At 44.3% G+C, this 24,191-nt stretch overlaps 1 protein-coding gene across 4 annotated transcripts in view; it reads left to right on the top strand.

The window, feature by feature from the left end:
- Positions 1 to 5,401: 5,401 nt before the first annotated feature.
- Positions 5,402 to 24,191, top strand: part of KLHL22 (kelch like family member 22) — a 39,011-nt gene continuing 20,221 nt past the window's right edge. The window contains exons 1-3 of one of the 4 annotated variants that reach the window (XM_079152000.1): positions 5,402 to 5,668; positions 11,930 to 12,196; positions 20,859 to 21,024. In XM_079152000.1, the coding sequence (XP_079008126.1) occupies positions 11,970 to 12,196; positions 20,859 to 21,024 (393 nt within the window). In that variant the 5' untranslated portion in view covers positions 5,402 to 5,668; positions 11,930 to 11,969. Of the gene's footprint in view, positions 5,669 to 11,929; positions 12,197 to 18,051; positions 19,817 to 20,478; positions 20,582 to 20,858; positions 21,025 to 24,191 lie in introns of those variants that run through there. The other 3 variants (XM_079152001.1, XM_079152003.1, XM_079152002.1) reach the window with 3 other exon arrangements.

Consider the following 24,191-nt stretch of genomic DNA (forward strand, 5'->3'; position numbering starts at 1 on the left):
TGGCAAATGGGGAGTTATAGCTCAGGGGTGGACGTGGTCAGCTGGAGGTCCTGGAGACGGGATGCAGTTGGTCCGGCAGGGGTCCTGGGGGTCCAGTGTATTTGGTGTAGTTGTGGGATCCTGGAGGCCGGTTGCAATCAGTCGGTCTGGGGTCCTGGTGATAGGACTCAGTCAGTTGGTCTGGGGGTCCTGGCAGTAGGGAGCAGTCAGTTGATGTGAGGGCCCCAGAGGCAGGGAGTGGTCAGTCGGGCTGAGGGATCCTGGAGATGGGGCTCAGTCAGTTCGGCCAGCGGTCCTACGGGGCCTGGCTGTTGTCTCAAAATGGCGGCAGCCACGTGTAATCAAACATGCAGGTACTGTGACAGTGAACTTCCAGGCGACAGCCGGCAGCTGGTGCTCTACTGGCAGTCTGCGGTCAGTCTGCTGGCAGCTGTCGGATGATCGGGAGGTTAACTTCGAGCGTTGGGTGATGGATAGGGGTAAGGCAGGCGATGCACAGGCGAGAGGCAGGCAAATGGCGGATGATAGACGCCTGACAGTGAGCAATCTGCTCTCAAAAAAGGCATTGATATGCTGGCAGATTACAGGTCATCACAGCAGACAAATGGGTAAACACCAGGGGATCGATAAGCAGCAAAAACTGCCTCACCAAGAAACAGATATCCTCTGCTTGAATCCGGCGTTACCGAGCGACAAGGAACGCAGCCTCCCTCTAGTCCATCTTGGATCTCCCTTATTTCATTCTTTACAACAGGATCAGACTGAGAATTTCTGAAATAAATCTTTTTTTAAAATTCTTTTTGCGGTATTAAGAATCAAACTTAGGCCTTACACGTACTAAGTAAGAATCCTACCACTGAGTTACACCCCAGCCCAGTTTTCCAAATCTTCACATTTTGCTTCTTTTTTGATTATAAATTCCTTCCTTAATCATTTCTGTCTTCTCACATTTTACTCTAAGTGGTCAAGAGAAACCAGTCCACACCTTCAATATTTTGTTGAAAGATTTCATCTACCAAAGATGCTATTTAATTGCTCATTAATTCCTCCTTCCACAAAACTGTAGGACACAAATGTAATTCAAATTCTTTGCCACTTTATAAGATGGCCTGTATTTGTTTCCAATAATATGTTCCTCAGTTCCATCTGAGGCTTCATCAGAATGACTTTTACTATGCATATTTCCAGCAACTTTCTAGTCAAGACTATTTAGGTAATCTCTAAGAAAATGAGGTTTTCCCTACAGGTCGTCTTCTTCTTCTCCTTCTCCTTCTCCTCCTCCTCCTCCTCCTCCTCCTCCTCCTCCTCCTCCTCCTCCTCCTCCTCCTCTTCTTCTTCTTCTTCTTCTTCTTCTTCTTCTTCTTCTTCTTCTTCTTCTTCCTTCTTCCTTCTTCTTCTTCTTCCTCTTCCTCTTCCTCTTCTTTCTTCTTCTCCTTCTCCTTCCTTCTCCTCCTCCTCCTCCTCCTCCTCCTCCTCCTCCTCCTCCTCCTCCTCCTCTTCTTCTTCTTCTTCTTCTTCTTCTTCTTCTTCTTCTTCTTCTTCTCCTCCTTCTTCTTCTTCTTCTTCTTCTTCTTCTTCTTCTTCTTCCTCCTCCTCCTCCTCCTCCTCCTCCTCCTCCTCTTCCTCCTCCTCCTCCTCCTTCTTCTTCTTCTTGGTCATCACAAGAATCATCCTTCCTTGGATGTGGTAGAGCACTATGTAGTCCCAGCTACTTGGGAGGCTGAGGCAGGAGGACTGCTTGATTCTAAGAGTTTTAGACCAGCCCAGGCAACATACTGAAACCCCATCTCAAAATAAAAGTAAAAAAAATAGGAAACTTGATCTTAAAAGGAATTATTGCCCTTAATGCTCAGTTTACTGCAATACAGGCTTTTTTCTAACATTCACTTCCAAACTCTTCTAGCCTCTGGCCGTTACCGATATCCAAAATTGCACTCTACAATTGCACTTCTACAATTTTAGGCATTTTTTAAGAACAGCATTTCACTTCTTGGTTCCAATTTCTGTGTCAGTCTATTTGTGCTTCTATAACAAAACATCACAAACTAGGTAATTTATTAAATGATAAAAATTTATTTCTCACAGTTCTGGAGGTAGGAAAGTCCAAGAGTGAAGTGCCAGCAGGTTCAGTGTTGTTGAGGGCTCACTCTGCCTAAAAGATATCACCTCTTAAGAGTGTCCATGCATGGTGAAAGGGGTGACTGAGTGCCCTCATACTTCTTTTAAAATGGCACTAATCTCATTTGTGAGGGGTGAGGGTTCTATATTTAAGACCTTATCACTTCATAAAGACATCCACTTTTTTTTTTTTTTTTGGTAGCAGTGATTTGAACCCAGGGATGCTTTACCACTGAATTCTATCTCCAGCCTTTTTGAGACAGGGTGCTAAGTTGCTTATGGCCTCCCTAAGTTGCTGGGGCTGGCCTCAAACTTGTGATCCCCATGCTTCAGTCTCCCAAACTGATGGGATTATAGGCATGTGCCACTGTGCCTAGCAAGGTCCCACTTCTTAAAACTGTCATATTGGAGATTAATTTCTAAAATAAAAATTTTGGGGATACACCAACATTCAGACCACACATCACCTCCCTATTGCAGCTCCAGGGCTTCTCCTATTTCTTTTGGATCTATTTTTACATCTGGTCCCTTGGGTTTTTCCTTCTTCATCCCTCCACTTGTGCTCAGGATTGAATCCAGGGCCTTTTGCTTGCTAGACAAGTGCTCTAGCACTGAGTTACACCCCCAGCCTCCACAGGGTCTTTGAAATCACTCTTCCTCTGTTCTCTCTGTGCCCCCATGCCCAGCCCACTGCTATGCTATGCCTCAGTAGTTCTTGTTCTCCTTTTTTTTTTTTTTGGTGCTTGGGATTGAACATAGGGCCTCATGTATGCTAGGCAAGCTTTCTACCACTGAACTATATTCCTGCCTCCCTTTCTCTTTTTTTGAGACAGGGTCTTGATAAGTTGCCCAGGCTGGCCTCAAACTTGTGATTCTCCTGCCTTCACCTCCAAAGCAGCTGAGATTATACGCATGTACCACAGCTTTTTGCAGCCAGTCTCCTTTTCCCAATACTTGTTCTGGCTGGATGTACCACCTCCAGTTGTGACATATGATATGCCAATGATTTCCCCTCAATCTGATGACCCCCTCATTGTAGAAGGTTCTTAGCATGGTACCTACAGTTTTCTAACACCTTTGATCAAATTCCCTCATCTTTCTTAGAGTCCACGCTTGCTCTGGCTTCCCTGGGGTCAGGATGAATCCAGTGTTCTTGGGCTCATCTTTTCACCTTACCTATACTGTGGAGACTCCTCCTTCCCAGGTGTATTATTCAGTTTTGTACAACTAAATACTTGAGGCAACCAAATTACTAAAGAAAAATGTTTTTTTTTTTTGGGGGGGGTTCAAGTCCAAGCTGTGTGAATCCCTTGATTTGGATTTCTGGTAAGGATGCCAGAGGCAATGGTAGAAGTACAAGTCAGAGCAAGGGGTCAGTCATATCTTGAGCCAGGACGCAAGGAGAGATTGAGACCAGGGTCCCACAATCCCCTGTGAAGGCATACCCTCACCAACCTAAGGATCTCACACTAGGTTCCATATCTTAAAGGTCCATAGCACCTCCCAGTACCATTCCCAGGGATGCAGGTCTTTACATAATGGACTTTGGAGTACACTCAAATTATACCCAAACCATACCACAAGGTTTCCAGCCAGCTCTGCTCTCTATTCTGACTCCCTGACTTACTGAAGTCCGCTTCACCATTGCCTCCCTGCTCAGCCCCTGCCTCTTGTTGTCCAGTCCAGTGTCTGATGCCCACCTTGGCATCTGTCTGCCCTGAATGAAGACTGCCCTTGGGGTCACGTCCAGCCTCTGGGGGGTAGGATCTGATCTGTAGCCTTCCCTTCAGGCTCAGAAAATCCTGCCAACCTCCCACTCACATTGCTGGATCTTACCTCCCTGCCTTTCCTTAACACTGGCTGGAGGCCATATCCTTCAAAAAGCCTTCCTGAAAGGAAGCTGGCTCCCATTTGGCACCTCTGATCTTTGGACCCTTGTCTGACCCCTCAGGCAGCTCTTTGGGCTCGGCTAGCACAGTGTTTCTTTATTTTCTTCCTCCTTCACATTCCCCTTCACCTTTCTTTTTAATCATAAGCCATATTGGGGCTGGGGAGATAGCTCAGTTGGTAGAGTGCTTGCCTTGTAAGCACAAGGCCCTGGGTTCGATCCCCAGCACCCCCCCAAAAAAATGTTTATAAGCCATCATTACACACATCTCTCCCTGCAATGTTCTCCTACTCATCACAGCCCCTCTCAGAACCACAGTGCAGGACATCCAACCTGACCATATCAATGACAAAGGTCTGCAGACACTGCCAGACAACCTTGGAGATTGGGATTCTCTTGAAGGGGAGGCAAAGAAAAATGCCACTCTCTGCTTCCCAGCCATTATAAGCAAAACAGCGCTCCTCCACCATGCCCTTCTGCCTTACCTTGGGCCCAGAGCAATTAAGTCAGTCAAACATGAACTGAACCTCTGCAACTTGTTTTTCTGGGTTGCCCTGGCTGGTCTCGAACTTGCAATTCTCCTATTTCAGCTTCCCAAGTCACTGGGATTACAGGTTGCATCATGATGCCCAGGTAGATACTTTTTGTTTTTACTGCAAAAGCAGCTGAAATCTAGTCATCCCCAATACAGAATTACATTGCTTTAAAAAGTAAAGTAAAGAAAGAAAAATGAATGCCAACAGGCTCCTCAGAATGGCTGGGGGCAGGCTTTAGGATTGAGAAGGGCATTTACTCCAGAATCTTGGAAAGCAAGAAAATCAACACCTGTTCAAACTGGCTTTGTCAATTTCCCACATACCCAGCAGGGGGCGTGCGACCTTCAGAGGCTTTATCTACTTTAAGAGAAGTGTGCTGGCGCGGCGGAACGCGCCTGTAGTCCCAGTTACTCTGGAGGCTGAGGTAGGAGCATCCCTTTAGCCCAGGAGTACCAGATCAGCCTGGGCAGCTGGGCAACATAACGAGACACCATCGTGTGTGTGTGTGTGAGAGAGAGAGAGAGAGAGGGAGAGAGACAGATACACGTATGAGTGAGGGAAGGCGAGAATGAGAGGGAGGAAATGAGGAAGTGAAAGAGTGAAGGATGGAATAAGCGAAAGGAGGAGGGGAGAAATAAGTGAGGAAAATAAAATAAAGAAAGACGGAATGAGTGAGTCAGGGAGGGAGGGAGGATAAAGTAAGTGAAGGAGGGAATAATGGATGAATATGAGGGACAGAGGGAGTGTAGGAGTCACAGAGTGAGGGAGGGAGGGTGGGAAGAGAAGAGGAAATGGTTTTACACCGCGTGACCCCGCCAATAGGCGTTTGTTCCTTCATTCACTTGTTCCGCTCCACCAAGTGCCAAAAGCAGTGTCAGCGGCAGAGGCCACCTCCGCATTTGCGGCCCTTTTCGAAGAGCAACAGAGAGGCACCCGGGCTGCAGTGTGGCCTTGGCCGGCACCCCCTTCCGGCAGCCAGCTGCAGAGTAACTCCCCCGCCTCAGCCTACTGCCCCAGGCCTCCGACCGCACTGCACTGCGCCTGCGCTGAGGAACCACGTGACGACCAAGGCCCCTCCCCGCTTCCCGCCTCCTAAGAGTGCGGCCTCAGCTTGCGGCGGCACCAGGTCAGCTGCGAGGCGTGGGCCGTGCGGGCCGGGCGGGCAGGCTGTGGGGAGCATGGGCTGTGGGCTACCCGCGCAGGGCAGGGTCGAACGAACGGCGCGGGGATGTGAGGGCGGGCGCGGCCGGAGGCGCGGGGTCGGCGGCCTGAGGCGAGCCCGCGGCCTGACGTGGCGGGGGCGCGGCGGGCGGGACCCCCGGGCGCCGAGAGGTTGAGAGCTGGCTCTTTGCTGGCTGAGGATCGTGGCCTCAGCGCGGCTGCAGGCCGTCTGGCCTTCTAGTCTGCTGACCAGCCCTGTCTCCCACAGCGAGTCCGAGTGTGGCCTTCCTCAGCCGCGACCCTCGGCGCTGCACGGACCTGGACTTGCAACAGGCAGACAGGTCCCGGCCCGGGCGATCCACCTGGTGTGACCTAGGTTTGCCAGGCCTCATTTCTTCAGCCGCGCGTCCTGGACTGGGGGCAGGGGCTGCAGCCGCGGGTGCCTGTCCTCCCTAGCTCGTGGAATTTCCTGAGAGCCGGAGATCGCGCTGTCTGTGCATGATCGCCGGGTCCCACTATTTTAGATAGTGGGCGGGAGGGGGGACGAAATGGACCTGGGCCTGCGCAACTTGGATGCTACCACCTTATGCCCTGGGCTCCTCCCCGAGGGGCCCCCTCAGTTAAGGCCTTCTCTGTGGGGCTGGGCCTGGAGCACTGGGATGCTCCAAGTTTTCACTCTGGGAAACTCATTCCAAAGCACAAGTGGGCACCAGTTTGAAAGCTTCCCCTCTGGAGATTAGAACCCACTCCCTTCTCTGTTCTCTGCAACCTGTCCACTTTGCCTTTGTTGCAGATTTGCTTCATACTGCCAAGGATTGGGGTTTGTTGAGGGCAGACACTGCTTGTTTTGGGGCCGTACAGAAGACTGAGGATGTCTACTCAGTAAATGGTGTTTGGAATTAGGTTGAAAATTCCTCTGAAATGCTTTTGGCTCTGTCATCCATAAGTTAATGAAAATTAATTGTATGTCCTTCAGTTTGTACCTGTTTGGGACTTTCTAGTTTCCTTTCTACTTCCCCCTAAAGCTTTGAACAGCATGAAATGGAGGAACCTTGCTTGGGATGACTAGAATTGGGAATGTTATGGGAATGGGATGAGTGGAGGGCTTCAGGGTAGGGTAACCCTCTGTTAAATGGAAAGGGTGAGATTGATGCCAGTGACTGAGTTTCAAGGAGTCCCCTCATCAAGACCAGTTTGGTACTGGGGATTGAACCCAGGACCTCAGACATGCAAGGCAAGTGCTGTACCCACGGAGCTCCATCCTCAGGACAGACAGACACACATTTCGTTTTGAGACAGGGTCTGGCTAAGTTGCTCAGGCTGGCTTCTAACTCATCATCCTCCCACCTCAGCCTCCCTAGTAGCTGTGATTATAAGCATGCACCACCACACCCATCTTCAAGAACATTTATTTATATAGAAAAACATCATAAATGTTTAACAAAGAATGTGTCACATTTCCACTAATTTTTTTTTTTGTACCAGATATTGAACCCAGGGGTGCTTAACCATTGAGCCAAATTCCCAGCCCTTTTTATTTTTAGAGAGGGTCTCCTTAAATTGCTGAGGCTGGATTTGAAATTGCTGTCCTCCTACCTCAGCCTTCTTGAGCCACTGGGATTACAGGTATGTACCACCATGCCCAGCTCCACCTAATTCTTTTTTTTTTTTTTTTAATTTAAAAAAATTTCTTAGATGTTGCTAGACCTTTTTTTTAAAATTCATTTATTTTTATGTGGTGCTGAGGATCGAACCCAGTGCCTCACACCTGCTAGGCAAGTGCTCTTCCACTGAGCCACAACTCCAGCCTAATTCTTTTATTTTAAATATTTTTTTCAGTTGTAGATGGACACAATACCTTAATTTATTTTTATGTGGTGCTGGGGATCATGTGCTAGGCAAGTGCTCTACCACTTAGTTACAGCCCTAGCCCCCTAATTCCTTTTTTTTTTTTTTTTTTTTTTTTTTTTTTGCAGGAAGTGCTAGGGATTGAACCCAGGGCTTTATGTATGTGAGGCAAGCACTCTACCAGCTGATCTATATCCCCAATCCCCCTAATTCTTTACTTTTTGAATATTATCAATTTCAGAAATGTGGTTATAGTCAGAATTTCTGTTTTTTATTTTATTTTATTTAAATCAGCAAAGATGTAAAAGGAACATTTTTGGTAGACTAGACAGTGGCCTGAATCGGGTTTCATTCTTTGCTGGTGGGGAGAATAAATTGGTACAACCTCTATGGAGGACAATTTGGCAATGTTTGTTAAAATGACAAGTATACTCTAAAAATAAAATGACCCAGCAGTTTTATATCTAGGAAATTTTCCTCAGATATCTGCTGCATGTATGACACATCTAAATGACTCAATGCACACCTGTTTGCAATAGCAAACAATGGGAGGAAACCCAGATGTTTTACTAGGATTGGTCAAATAAAACTTGTTTATCAACTCAGCATGGTGGCCCACGCTGGTAATCCCAGCTACTGGAGAGACAGGCAGGAGAATTGTCAGCTTCAGCAATGCATTGAGAGCCTGTCTTTAAAAAAAAAAAAAAAAAAAAAAAAAAAAAAAAAAAAAAGGGTCGGGAAGTGGGGCAGGGCTTGAGGATGTAGTTCATAGGTAGAGCACTTGCCTAGTGTATATGAGGTCCTGGGTTTCATCACCCTTACTGCAAAAAAAAAAAAAAAAAAAAAAAATTAGACCAAACATGTTTATCCATACAGTGGACTGTGAGAGGTTTATGAAGGTATATACAAAAGCTAATGGAAAGGGAATCTTATAGTTTTGCAGATTAACCTGAGACTCCACAGGTGCCTTGTAGAAGGGTATGCAGGAAAGTCAAATAGTAGGTTCCTCTGAAAGGGGATCTGGTCGGTTCATAGGTGGAAGGGCCTTTTGAATTTGAACCATGTCAGTGTATTAAGGTATTCAAAAGTATATTTGAGAATTTCACTATTAAGTGTTTCAAACAGGAAAGTACATAGCAAGAATAATATTTTTGTCAAATTCTAATGTTTTGTCTTTTTTTTTTTTTTTTTTTAAGAAGCAAAACATTTCCTTTTTTCTTCCTGAAGAATAATGGTGACCCTAAATTTGATGTTTCTTGTTTTTTTGTTACTGGTGATTGAAAACAGGGGCACTCAACCACTGAGCCACATCCCCAGCTCTTTTAGTATTTTATTTAGAGACAAGGTCTAACTAAGTTGCTTAGAGCCTCGCTAACTTGCAGAGACTGGCTTTGAACTCACGATCCTCCTGCCTCAGCCTCCCAAGCCACTGGGATTACAGGCATGTGCTACCATGCCTGGCTCTTGTCCTTATAAATGTGTTTATAGTGTTTTATGTCATACTGTCTATCTATAAGCAATATTGGATAGTATCATTTTGTATGTCTTCAAGCATTTTGTAAACCAAATTGTACTATACTGATTTTGCAATTTACTGTTTTCTCTCTGCATGACCTTGAGATTTTACAACTTTGGTAACTGTATCTTAAGTTCTAATTTGCTCGTCTTAGCTGTTGGCTATGGTTCTGTTGAATCTTTGTGCCCCAACACCTGTTCTCCTGAAGATGATGTTTATGGCTAATGCTTGCTTCAAATACTTGGTCTTGAATGTTGTTGCACTTTGGGCTGTACTCCTTCATAGCAAGGAGTTGGTTCTTTTGTCTTCACTCTCCGCTCAGCACCTAGCTGAGTTCCTTTAATTGTGCTCCATAAACATGCTTTGTCTGCCCAAGGAAGTCTTTTTTTTTTTTTTTTCACTGTGCTTGTTTTTACAGTGGGTGTTTAGGGAGTAGCTCCATGTATCCTAAGAGGGAAAATGGACTCCTGCACTCAAAGTATGGCAACCCTGTCTGGGAGCTTGATGTCTGTTGAGGCAGTCATTCATTATAGTCACTCCTTGAGAAGGAGGTTTCTTGAGTGTATGGTGGTCGTGTTTGTGAGGAGGAAGTTAAGGTTTGCAAATAGGAGCCAAGTGCCCAGAGTCTGTGGTTAGCAGGTATGTCCACAGGCACTTTGAGATGCCTGTGAGACAGATCCCTTCAGAAACCTAAATCTCCTAATGGTGGGTAGGTAAAACAGGTTTCAGTGGTTGGGTATGTTTGTCTTATTCATGATAAGGTAATAATGGTACAAGTGATTGAGCTAGACTATGACCAATACAGGATTATGAGGGGCCTAGGAGAGAGACTGAAAGTGTTCAGAAGATGACAGGTGTCTCTTTTGGTGTAAGGATCAGATACAGGCAAGGGAAGGAAGACCTGAAGAAGGATTTTGAACCAAGTCACAGGGAACCTTATGTTGAAGGCAGTGGGGAACCATCACTTGAGAAGTCAGATGGTACACTCAGGGCATTTTGGTACGTTCTTGTGGCCTGGACAGAGGAGCCTGGGGAGGATGAGGCAAGAGATAGGGAAACCAGTTGGGGCATCATCCTGTGATCTGACCCTGAGTAGGGGCTGTGAAGGAATAAGAGGGTATCTCTTTGAGACAGAAGAAAGGAGAAAAAAATCAACCTTAGTGTCTGATAAGGAACAAGACTTAAAAGAGAGGTTATTGAGACCATGAGGTTTTCCATATGGAAACAGTAACTGTACCAGTGACAAAAATAGACCTGTTGAGAGGACTTCTGGCTGGATTAGGCACTGAGGTGGAGGTGTGATTGGGAATGTAGGTTCTGGGGAAAAGGGTGGGCTAGAGCAGGGTTTGTGAGATGAAAGAAAGAAATCAGGAAAAGGGAAATTGCCATAGGGCAAAGTTTCAGGTAGGAGAGACCTGCAAGCCAGAGGAATCATTAAGAATATGCCTCAGCTTTGACCTTCTCTGGGCCTTGGTGAGAAAGATGAGCCAGTCCAGGGTGGGAGGAAGGAGTAAATTATGGGGTGGGGGTGGGTAGAAGTCCTAAATTCAGGATGCAGACTGGAGAATTGAGTGTGTCTAATGGGAGGCAGTAGGGCATCCAGAGCACACAAGTCCAGGAGGAGGAGGAGGAGGAGGAGGTAGGTAACAGGGAGGTGTGTGCTTCTAGGTGTCAGTAGTGAGTAAGGAAACCTCTTTGACCAGTTTTAGAATCTGTTTTTCATTTTTGCTTTTAAAGATATAGTAGAGGGACTGGGGATATAGCTACTTTGGTAGATTGCTGACCTAGCATGTATGAGGCCCTGCGTTTAATCCCCAGCACTGGAAAAAAAAAAAAAAAAAAAAAAAAAGATATAGCAGGGAATTGGAATTGGAGAAGATGCATATTTTGGAGAGGGGAAAGTGGGGTAGCTTGAGGTAGAAAGAGCAAATGTTCATGACCTTGTGACTGATTGGCCATTTTGTAGCCTAGAGACCATGTAGCTTTGCTGTACCTCACCGTGCAGACCACTTATTCCTTGGCCTGGAGCAGCTGGCTGTCCATAGTCATTTCTAGTTTTGTTGGAGTCTGTATGGCAAGTGTATTTGCAAAAGGTTCGTTTTCCTAGTTGGGTTTCTGAGACTCTCGTTCAAATCAATTTGTAGGTTTTGAGGATGTCAACTCAATTATTGGAAGGTAAGCTCAAATTTAAAATGTATTGTGGAAGTTCTCTAATGCGCCATTCTAGTCCAAGTTACTGTGCTTGACCTTTTAGACTCTTGGTAAAAGAAGGCAAGTCCTGGAAATGGTATCTTGGTCCCCACCTCCCAGGAAAGGGTTTCTAATGTTGAGACACTGTATTTGGGTCTTCGGACCATCCACCACTCAGGCCTTGCCTGTTTTTGGCAGTTCTGGGGATCAAGTTTTAAGACCTCACACATGCATGCTAAGCAAGTGCTCTACCATTGACCTAACATTCCCAGACCCAGGGTGGGTACTTTTATCTCCCCTTTTATAGTTGAGGAACCTGAGGCTCAGGGTGGCCATGTCACAAGTCTTTGGTGGGGTGGGACTCACGCAGGTTTGGGAAACTTTTTACCCATGTTTCCCAAAACCCTTCTGTATTGCCGCAGTACTGAAGGAGACAAAATGAGATGAAGAACTTTGGGGATGAAGGAACACAGGTCATCAGGGAGAAGGCAAAATTGGACAAGAATTGGGAGGGGACAGGGAATTAGAGGGCTTGGGATCATAGGGAAGATCCAAGTGAGGGAGGCACAGGAGCAGGATGAATAGCAGGTACCTCAGGTACAGAACTGGCCTGTTAATGTATGGCAGGGGTTCCACTTGCCTGCTTACACCCCGTCCCCTCTGTCTTGCCAGCAGACAGGCCGCAGTTTTGAGGGTTGGTGTGGCTATCAGGATGGCCGAGGAGCAGGAATTCACCCAACTGTGCAAGTTGCCCACACAGCCCTCCCACTCACACTGCATCAACAACACCTACCGGAGCACGCAGCACTCTCAAGCCCTGCTCCGGGGGCTGCTGGCTCTCCGGGACAGTGGGATCCTCTTCGATGTCGTCCTGGTGGTAGAGGGGAGACACATTGAGGCCCATCGCATCCTGCTGGCTGCGTCCTGTGATTATTTCAGGTAAGTAGCCTATACCTGTTTTTACAAGGACAATAATACAGGTGATCCTGGCTTTAGTAGGCATGCATCCTGACATTGACAGTGTCTCCTGTTCACCTCAGAGCCATTTCATTGCTTGTATGGAGACTCAGTCAACAAGTGTGATATAGAAGAAGCCTCAAAGTTTGTTCTTTCAGCTGTCCCAACTGTTGGTCATGTTCTCTTTATTCAAGATAGTCATCTGTGGATTAACTTATAATGTTGCATTTCATAAAATTAATCTTCTGTTTCAAGTACAGTATCTTGGGGTAAAACAGATTTGCTTTTTACTTTACTCTGGTTTCCAACCCTATCTCCATCATTTTCTTTCAAAACACTTGAAAACTGTTTTGAGGAAAAGTTAAAAGAATAATATGATGGACCTCTCAATACATGTCAGTTAACACTTTGCCACATTGCTTTCCTGTCTTTACATAGGCATACTTTTTTTAGGCAGTAGGAATTAAACCTAGTGCCTCCTGTAATTGAACCCAAGGCCTTCTGCATGCTAAGCAAGTATTCTACCACTGAGCTATATTTCCAGCCCTTTTAATTTTGAGATAGGGTCTTGCTAAGTTGCCCAGCCTGGCCTCAAATTTGTAATCCTCCTGCCTCAGTCTTCTGAGCAGCTGGGATTACAGGCATGTGCCACTGTACCCAGGTAAACACACTTTTTTTTTTCCCCCCTGTATTGGACATAGTTACCACTGAGCTATAGCCAGCCCTTTTTTATGTATTTATTTATTTGTATTTTGAGACAGGGTCTCACTAAGTTGTTTAGGGCCTTGCTAAGTTGCTGAGACTGACTTTGAACTTGTAATCCACCTGCCTTAGCCTCCCAAATTGCTGGGATTAGAGGCAAGCACTACCATACCCAGCTTACATTAAAAAAGACATCATGACACCTTACTCTGAAGTCTTTTAGTACTCCCCTCATTATCATAATGCTACCTGAAGGGTCCATGAACCCTGGTCACTCTTTTGGCACAGTGTAGGTGTTAAAGCCCAAAGCTGGGTGATTATTACTGTATACACATTGTCTACACAGCTACATAATGTTTAGAGTTATCCTTTCTGTGGCACCCCAGTGCTTCTGGCTCACACCTCTCTTCCTCAAGTGTCAGCCTTTGGCCCTTCCAGTGGACTCTATGGCTCCTCCAGCATTTCTCATGACTTCCTGCATAACCTCATGTCAGCTGTTAGCACATTGGGCAGTACCAGTAGCTTGTCTTGTCTCACACTCTGAACTGGAATCTGTCTCTTATTCCTATGAGTGCCTAACATTTATTAGTCATGGTTCTACAGATATGAGAGGAGACTTATTAGAATTGATTCATGTGATTATGGTAGCTAAGAAGTCTCATGAAAAGACTTTCTACAAGCTGGAGACCTTGGGATGCTAGTAGCATGGCTCAATCCTGGTCTGAAAACTTCAGAATTAGAATTGATGGTATAATTCTCATTCTAAGGGTAAAGGCTTGAGAACCCAAGAGAACCATTGATTTAAGACCTGAAATCCAAAGGCCAGGGAACCCAGAGTTCTGATGTCCAAGGGCAGGAGACAAGAGAGTGCCAACTTCAGATAAGGGAGATCACCCTTTCTCTGCTATATTTGTTCTGTGTGGGCCCCAGCTGATTTTCTTCATTCAGTCCAGCAACTCACATCACTCTTCTTCTGGAGGTACTAAAAATAATGCTTTTTCAGTTTCTAGATATTCCTTGATCTAGCAAAATTGACACCTAAAATAACCATCACAAGTGGTTGTCACATAGAGAGCCAAACAGTACCTATGACTTAAACAAATACATTTCTGTATTTCATTTCTTCTCTTATCTGCATGACTCTATACCCTAAGGAGTTGGGTGCCACTACCCTCCTTTCCTGCTGGTGGGAATGAAGCTCAGAAGGAGGAAGGGCTTCCAACTGAGACAGTGGGATTCACACCCCAGTTGTTCCATGGTCATTCTGTTCCACCTCTGATTCTGTTTGATGATTTTTGTCTTCTAGGCTTGGTGGTAGTTCATCCTCCCCTACTCTTTAGTTTTAGGAATTATTGAGCAAAATACTTCTTTTTGTATATGTGTTGAGGGGTATTGGGAATTGAATCCAGGGCCTTGCACATGCTAGGCAAGCACTCTGCTACTGTGCTACACCCCTGGCCTATAGCTTGTTTTTAAATGTTTTTATATATCCACGTGTTGTCTCTTTTAACATCCATACACTTTCTTTTTGCAAACGCCAGTACATGATTTTAAAACCCAAAAAGTTCTGAAATTGACTACTGTTTAAAAATAAGTTTGGCCCAAATTCATTAAACCACAAAACCTACCGTGAACTGTTATGAGGCTGATATATATTTTTTTGTCCTGCTTAGTGTCAGTCCTTGTGTATTTTACTTTGGAAATATTAATGTATTTGATTATGAGGTATTAACCCAGATCCCACTTTGTGTACCCTCCTATGTGACACATATAGTATTTCTTTTTCTACTACTGAGCTACATTACATCCCCAACATCTCCTCACCCATTTTACTCTATTTTATTTATTTATTTATTTATTTTGAGACAGGGCCTCAGTAATTTGAGGAGGCTGGCCTTGATACTTGCAATCTTCTTACTTCAGCTCTCAAGTAGCTGGGATTACATGCCTAGCACGTACAGTATTTCTCAGTTAAAACCTGAATTCTGAATATTCCTGTCTTCAAGGTGTTGGATGAGGGTTAGGACCAAAATGAGCCATTGCAGGAAATTTTCTCCCCCCCGTTACCTCAGAAGTAGCACACTGGGTTAGGGTTCTGTGGTTTGGGACATCCTGGAAATTCCAAGTACCAACAGTAGAGGTGGCTTCATTCTTTCTGCTGCAGATCGTTCTGTGGTGTTCATATCCCCTACTTTTTTGGTTGGTTACTAGCTACTGGGTACTTGGTAAATATCTTTTCATCATTGCTGGGGATCAAACTCAGGGCCTTGCATATGCTAGGCAAGTGTTCTACCACTGAGTTACATCCCTAGTCCTTGAACATCCTTTTTTAAATTGTGATTTTACAAACACACACACTGGGCATGGTGGGTGCATGCCCAGAGACTTGAGAGGCTAAGGCAGGAGGATTGCAAGTTTGAGATCAGCCTCAGCAATTTAGTGAGACCCTGTCTTAAAATAAAAAAATTTGGTGAGACCCTGTCTTAAAATAAAAAGGGCTAGGGACTTAGCTCAGTGGTAAAATGCTCCTGGGTTCAATCCCCAGTAAAAACAAACAAAACAACAACAACAACAACAACACACACACACACACACACACTCTCACTCACACACACATCACAGAAAATGTATCATCTCCAATTTTTAACTGTGCAGCCCAATAGTGTTAAGTATATTCACATTATTGTAAAAAAAAAAAAAATTCAGAAGATTTCACGTTATAAATCTGAAACTCTACCCATCAAGCTCTACTTCTTCTTTATCCCCTCTCACCAACCCCTGACAACACCATTCTACTTCCTGTTTCTTCAAATTTGACTACTCTAGGTACCTCATAAATGGAATCATATAGTATTTATCCTTTTGTGACTGTCTTATTTTGCTTACCATAATGACCTCAAGGTCTATCCATGTTGTAGTATGAAACAGGGTTTCCTTACTTTTTTTTAAGATGGAATGAATTCCATGGTATGGAAATGCCATATTTTGCTTAACCATTCATCTGTTCATGGATTTTGGGAATGCTTCCACCTTTTGGCTACCGTGAATAATGCTGTCATGAACATGGCTGCATAAATATCTCTTTAAGACTCTGCTTTCAGTTCTTTTGGCTGTATTCCCCAGAAGTGAGTTAACTGAATTATATGGTAATTCTAGTTTTAATTTTTTGAGGAATTACTGTAGCAGTTGTGTCCTACCAACAGTGCACAAGAGTTCCAATTTCTCTACATCCTCACCAACTTATTTTCTCTTGGTTTGCTTGTTTTTTAATTAGGGGCCATCCTAATATGCCTGAGGTATAAACATTTTTATTTTAACCTGATTTTTTTTTTTTTTTTGGTACTGGGATTTGAACCTGGAGTGAACCCTGAACTTCATCTCCACTACTTTTTAATTCTGAAGCAGAGTGTCAGCTTTTGTGCTGCCATGATGAAAATACCTGACAGGAAGGAAAAGTTTATTTGGGACTCATGGTTTCAGAGGTTTCAGTCCATAGATGACCAACTTCATTGCTCTGGGCCTAAGGTGAGCCTAAGTTGAGGCAACACATCATGAGGGAATGGCCCAGTGGAGGAAAGCTCATGGTAGGGTTAGAAAGCAGAGAGAGAAGATGGGGAAGGGCTACAGGAAAGATGAACCCTTCCAGGGCATGCCCCAGTGACCCACCTGCTCTAGCCCTCCCCCATCTAACTATAGTTACCATGCTTCAAACTAGGATGGACTGATTAGTGTACAGCTCTCATAATCTAATCATTTACCTCTGAATATTCCTGCATTAACTAGAGGTTTGGGGGGGGACACTTCATATCCAAACTATAACATAAGATCTTGCTAAATTGCCTAGGCTAGCCTTGAACTTGTGATACTCCTGCCTCAGCGTCCAGAGTCACTGGGATTACAGGTATGCTCCACCATACTGCACGCCCAACAATTTTGACATCATGTCTGAGTTATGAAAATGTAGTAAGTATATAATAAAGAAATATCCATTTTTGGTAAAAAAAAAAAATAATAAAAAGGAAGTGAATATATTTTCCTTTTGAAATTTTTTTCCTACCTGATTTTTATCTTGAAAGATGTTGATCCTACAGAACAGCTGAAAGACAGGTTCATTGAACACCAGTGCTTTTGGCCTAGATTCATCACTTATTAACATTTTGTAAAATTAATTTCACACTGCAGACAGTGTGACATTTTATCCCTAAATACTTCAGTTTTGCTCTCTAGGGGCATTCTGATATACCTATCATATGAGTCTAAGAAAATTTATAATCATTTCATAATTTCATCTGGTATTTGAATCCATATTCAAATTTTCCTAATTGTCTTTAAAATGTTTTATATTTCCTCCTTCCTTCCTCCATTTAGGGTCCAGACAAGGTTCACGCAGTGGATCCTTTCTTAAGATGATGAAATCTGTCAGTCTAAGTGCCAGTGTACCGCCTCAGGGGGCAGTGCTCAGTGTTGCCATCTGTTCTGCCAGCATGATCTTGGAGGTGCTGGGCAGAGGAATCAGACAAGGGAAGTGCGTGCAATGGCACAGTTCTGAAAAGTGCAGACCACTACAAAGTGCATGGGGAAGTGCTTCAAGAGGCTGGCTACACATGGAATAAAATGTGTGGGAATCAACTTACCAGGCATGTGCCAGGTCTGTAGGAAGATGATTTGCAAGACCTCAAAAGAGAGCCCAAGGATGACTGAACACATAGAGAGGGCCACTGTGTTCATTGCAAAGATGCTGGCTCTCTGTATGTTAATCTAGATGTTTAATGTGTTTGTTCCCAAGAGGGTTTACTGGGAGGAGTTGTACAAGCTAATTCTAAAGGTCAAGTGAAAAAAAGCAAGCAGCAGTTAAGAAATTGTTGAAAGCGAAGGTAATGAAAGGAGGCCAACCCTAACCTAATATTGGACATATTATGAAACTGAGGTATTTGAAACTGCTTCTGGTGGGTGAAGAGAAAGATTTTCTTAGAAAAAGTCTAGAAATTTTGGAAATGTCACATGCACATCAGGAACTCTGTAGATGATAAAAAGGCATCATAACTTGGGAGGGGACAGAGGAACATCAGGGTTGCCATATGGAAAAGCATTAAGTCAGACTCTTGCTTTATACCTTATACCAAAATTGTTTTTGTTTTTGCAGTGCTTGGGTTCAAATCCAGGGGCCTTTCACATGCTAGGCAAGTGCTCTACCATTGAGATAAATCCCAGTCAGATCAACAGTTCTAAGTGTGACGTATTCAACAATTAAAAAACTAGAGGAAAATATAGGGAAATGTTTTCTAATATAATCTCAGAAGGAAAAAGCCCTTCTAAGTTTGATGTAAAACTCAGACACAAGAAAGCAAATGATACATTTGACCACCTTAAAAACAAGACAGGTGTGATGGGACACACCTATAATCCCAGCAATTTGGAATGCAGAAGCAGGAGAATTGCAGGATTTGAGGCTAGCCTCAGCATCTGAGACCCTGTCTCAAAAATAAAAATCTGGGATATAACTCGGTGGTAAAGTGCTAATAGATTCAGTCCCCAGTACCACAAAATACAAAGATAGCTGGGCAAATTCCTATAATCCCAGCCACTAGGGAGGCTGAGGCTTGCAGGTTAGATGCCAGCCTGGGCAATTTAGTAAGACCCTGTTTCAAAACAAAAGTTTTAAAATACTATGGTAAAGGACATGCCTAGTAAGTGTCAGACCCTTGATTGAATCCTCAATACTACCCACCCTACCAAAAAAAAAAAAAAGGGACAAATTTTTGCATCCCAGAAAGCATGATCCCAGAAACCAAAAGTTAGGGGCTAGGATGAACATTTGCCTAGCAAGCATGAGATGCATGAGGCTCTGTGTTCAATCCCCAGCACCACAAAAACAAAAATTAAAAGGTAGGGGGAAAATTCAACTAGTAGAAAATTGGCATAAATTCTTACTATTCAGAAAAATTTTTTAAAAATGATTCTTACACACATGATAAGAGTTTTCTGTCCCATTCATTATAAGAATTTTCCCTCACTGTAGCAGAGCTAGAGCTGGTGTCTTCTTAGACTATGGGAAGACACCTGGCCCTGCTTTAGGGAATGATGTAAGAAGAGCAAAGTGATTATATGTCCCAGCAGCTACTTTTTTGTTGGTTAATCGTGGCATACATAGATGCAGAATGTTGTGGGGTGATTTCACATAATATCCATTATATGAAAAGGCAGGAAGATTAGAACTAATCTACATGTACAACCCTAGATATATAGATAGGATCAGTTTATAGGATGTATAGTTAAGTAAAAAAACTAAGATGACAAATACAAACTGCCTCAGGGAGTTCCCTTGGGAGGGAAACCAACTGGAAGACTGGGACCTGAGGTACCAGCAGATTTTCAGTAGATTTAAAATCTTGAGCCATGTATGTCATCCAGTTGAAACACAAAACGTAAAAATACCATCTACTATCTCCAAGTTGTGACTGTCATATTTAAATCTTCAACCTCGGGGCTGGGTCTGTAACTCAGTAATAGAGCACTTGCTTAACATATACCATGCCCTGGGTCCCATCCCCAGCGTAGCAAAACAAAACAAATAAAACAACAGCAACAAAAACACCCCAGCCCTGGCTGCCAGCTTTTTACCTCTCGGTTCCCAATCACGTGTCCTCACTTGGTTATCTCACAGGCATCTCACACTGACCATGTCATCACAGGACAATCAATGACTGTTCTCTCTAAACTAGTTCCTCCTGAATTTTTACACATTGGTAAGAGTGTCCCCATCTACCCTGCAGTTTCACCCAGCATAGGCCCTGAGTCCTCCCTGAACTTCCTGGAATCAGTCTGTCAGAAGAATCTCTGCTGTACCCCAGTAGAGCTCTCAGCTGTGACTGGAGCCATACCAGTCTGACCAGGGCCCAGGTAGGAACCCCCTGTCTGACTGATCTCACCCTTCTAGCCCTTCTCCAGCCCCGTTGTTTTAGGCTTCCAAGCTGTTGGTTTATGCCATATACTGTAAAATTCCCCCACAGCAGTGTCTCAATATGCTCAGATTTTAGTGTGTAGTCTACCCTGCCCTAGAGTTAACCAGGCCTGTTACCCTTCCTGCCTGGTTCTGACTCACCTCCTACTTACTTCCCCCTGTCTTGGTGCCATAAGCACCAAGCTTTTCCTTGCCTCAGGACCTGTGAACCTGTCTCCTCACCTGGGATGCCCTCCGCTGCCTGGCATTTACTTTTACCAGCCTACTTTTAGGTCTCAGTTCCTTGGAGGGGTCTAACCCTGCCCCATCTCAGCATTCCAGTGAGTTAAACCCAGTTCAGATGCCCTGTTAAGTTTCTTCCCAGCATTTCCTAATCCAAAATACCATGTTTCTCTCTCTCTCTCTCTCTTTTTTTTTTTTTTTTTTTTTAACTTTTCTTGTTTGTTCTTTGCTAGCATTAAACTTATTCATAGGAATCCTACCAGTGTACTTCATGGTTATTCCTTCTTCTCTGTAAATGGTACTTGGCATTTGGTAGGAGTTTAATAAACATGTTGAATGCAATGACTCTTATTTTTATTACTTGTTTCCCACTAATTAGCACATTCTTTCCAAACATACTCTGGAGTTGCTGCTGCTCTGACCTGAGAACTGGACTAGTGGATGAAGCAGAAAGCATGCAGGCATGGGCCTGTCTTCATGAGGTGCATATGGGACACCTGAGGGCCCATGGAAAGGGAGACAAGTGATTTCTAGGATGGCTGCCTGGACTTGGTCAGGCTCCTTCCATAGGCTGACTCTTGTGTGTGTGCTGTTTACTCAGAGCACAGAGTGGTCAGCATTCCACTATGCACACTGCCAGACAACCCACTTCCCTGTCAACCCTGTTCTTGGGTACTTGATTCACCTCTCTGAATGTTCTTTGTGGCTTGGACTGGTATCTGACTGGTATAACCATGGTCTTTTCTCTTCACTTTGCAGAGGAATGTTTGCTGGGGGATTGAAGGAGATGGAACAGGAAGAGGTTCTGATCCATGGTGTGTCCTACAATGCCATGTGCCAAATCCTGCATTTCATATACACCTCTGAACTAGAGCTCAGCCTGAGCAACGTGCAGGAGACACTGGTCGCTGCCTGCCAGCTTCAGGTGAGGCTCACCTCATCAAGCAAAGCAGACCTGTAGCCCATTGGGGTTTCTTCAGATACCCAAGTTGCATACTGGGCAGTAGCATTGGTATAATGTGGGTCAGAAAGACCAGGACACCAGGCAGTGAAAGAAGATATAGATCGGGCCCTCCAAAAGCTAAAGCAGAGTGACTCCCAACACCCCTCGGGCAGTGTTTTCTTCTGCCTCTGCCCTTTACTATTTTGCTGCTGCTTCTTCCTGGATTGGTCTCCCTGCCAGGAAAAAGGTCCTGCATAAAGGCAATTGAGGTAACCCTGAGGCTTGTGTGTGTGAGGGTCTTTGTGCCATGGTGTCTGGAGATGCTCAGTGTCCTCATCGTGTGCAGGCCTTTTTACCTGCCCTCTATGTTCAGCCACTCCTATCTCTTTAAAATTGTTTTCAGATACTTGTTTTCCTACAGAAGTCCAGAAGTTTTCTGAAGGTTTGGCAGTGTACCTTAAGTTTCAGATTTCATTGACTCAGTAGTGTGGGAGCAATTACACAGGGCTGGGCCTTCAGGTGTTAGTCAGAGGCTCAGTCTAGGTTGAGTCACTTCTTCCTACTTTTCTAGGAAGTAAAATGAAATGTTACTCTGAGTTCATCACTTTTTGACTTTTTACTCAGATGAGAGCTTGTTTGGACCAATTAGGAAAAACTCAACCTGTCTTGTGGGTGTCTGGAGGCCCACTTGGCACACCAGGGCTGTGATGTCCTCCCATGCCCTGTTCTCAAGTTGGGTACGAGGTGCTCAATATGTATTTGTTAGGCTGATCTAAGCATGATTTGCCTTGCAGTACTTGCATGAGGGGTAGATGGAGTTGAGCCAGGGTGGCCTTTATAGCAGAAAATTTTCCCTGTGTTCTTTCATTCAGAGATCCCTCTTGTCTCTGCTTTCCTGTCTTGGTTGCTTTGGAAACAGTCATCTGGTTCTCCATCCTCCTAGTACTGCCCTCTCCTCCTCAGCTGCCTCAGAATACCTCCCCACAGTATGACTGTGATTCTCCTGTCCATCTCTTTTTCTATGCCGTGCACCCTCCTGGAGTTCCCCTTAGTCTCCTTGGATTGTATGTCCTGTGACGACTGTACCAGCGCCCTGGGCCCAGAACCTCAGGCTCCTTAAACCTATCCATCTTTTCTATTCCCTATATTCTAGTTTGGAAAAGTTCATCCTCTTCTATCATGCTTGTAACTGTCTCTGTTTTGTTTCCATTTCTTTGACCTTTGTCCTGGTTTCTGTCTTTCCATATCTGCCTCCTAACTGGTTTCTGCCCTGTCCTCCTCCATGCATTGCTCATGCATGTTGATACCAAATTATCTTCCTTAACACCACTTTCCTTCTCACCCCTCAGCACAGAGACTTCAGTCTTTATCAGCTTGACCATCGCTCCTAAGAGCCCTGGGCCATCTTCCCCAGTGCAGCAGAGGCCTTCCTGGGGGCAGCAGCCAACTTTGTTTTTAGCGTATTTTTTACAAATCAGTTATGTAAAGCAAGTTTTCCCTGGCTTAGCAGCATGAAGTCTAATTGTTCCTATAGCAAGTGACTGCTGGTAGCTTGCCCCTGTATGCTGTGCTCTCTGCTAGTCCAGGATCTGACTTCATGGTGTCCCCAGAGACATGGTTCTGAATCCCAACAAAACTGTTCTTGTTGGGTCACCCCATGCAAATGCTTCCCTTCTCTGTGCCTCTTGTGGGCCCCTGTATGGGTATGCCTCAGCTGGTTCCTCTGTGAGATTCCAACAATTACAGGGCTCTGGAAACAGGATAGGAAGTACAGAGGATGGGAAGCAGAGAGGTTCAGGTGTGGGAGGCCAGGTTCTTTCCAGGGAACTGCTTCTCAAGCTCACCTGGAGCTGTTGGCTCTCACATTCTGCTCAAAACCTGGTCTTCGGGCTGGGGAGATAGCTCAGTTAGCAGAGTGCTTGCCTGTCAAGCACGAGGCCCTGGGTTCAATCCCTAGCACTGCAAAAAACAAAAAAAAACCAACAACAACAACAAAAAAAAACCTGGTCTTCAGGGCCCAGGCCTGTGACAGAAGTAGTATTTTAGAAAAAAGAGGCAAAACAGAAGTGCCTGCTAAGGTATAAAACAAGTCATCAAATGAAGACTTTCAGGACCTAATGAAGTACCATGAGGACATCTCATGTGGATCACATACCTCCCTAACATTTTGCAGGTGTCTGTTCAACCCCTAGCATGTCACCTGGCAAGCAAGCATGAACTTTCTTTTGAATTTTAAAACAGTTAAATGTTTATTAATAAGCTTCAAATACCAGTAAAATTCCACTATGTGCAATAGTTAGTTTGTTGATGAGGTACAGTCCTCTCTCTGCATCCTTGGGGAATTGATTCTAGGACCCTCTGCAGATACCAAATTCCAAGGATGTTCAAGTCCCTTATACAAAACAGTATGATATTTGTATAGAACTTATACATATCCTCCTATCATAAATTATCTCTAGATTATTATAATATCTAATCCAATGTAAATAATATGTAATTAGGTGTTATACTGTATTGTTTAGGGAATAATGACAAGAAAACGTCTGTATGTGTTCAGTACAAATGCAATTTGTTTTTTTGAATATTTTTGATCTGCAGTTGGTTTCTTCACAAGTAGAACTGGCAAATAGAGAAGTTCAGCTATATTTCCATTTTTATTTATTTTTATTTATTTTTATTTATTGGTATTGGGGTTTGAACCCAAGGGCTAAAGACTTCACCAGTAAGCTTACTCTCAATCCATTTATTTATTTATTTATTTATTTAGAGACGGGGTCTTGCTAAGTTGTTGAAGGTCTTGTCAAGTTGCTAAGGTGGCCTTACTTATGATCCTCCTGCCTCAGCCTCCTGTGTCACTGGGATTGTAGGCATGCACCACCATTTCTGGCTGTATTCCATTTTTAGAGAAACTCTAAAATCCTGTTTCCTAAATGATTTATCAGCACCTGGTTTGTTATCCTTGGTATTTTTTCCTAGAACACATCCCTGTGTCTTCTTTTCTTCTGCCATGCTTTGCCTCTCACAGTCCTTAAACCGCATTAGCAGGGAGCAGGGCAGGCTGTGGATCAATTCTTGGCTCCCTCTCATCCAATTGCCATTCCCACAGTTGCCTTCCTTCCCATCCATCAATGCTTTTGTGCAATGGGGAA

This window comes from Sciurus vulgaris (assembly GCF_902686455.1).
Source record: "Sciurus vulgaris genome assembly, chromosome: 8".
Lineage (NCBI taxonomy): Eukaryota > Metazoa > Chordata > Mammalia > Rodentia > Sciuridae > Sciurus > Sciurus vulgaris.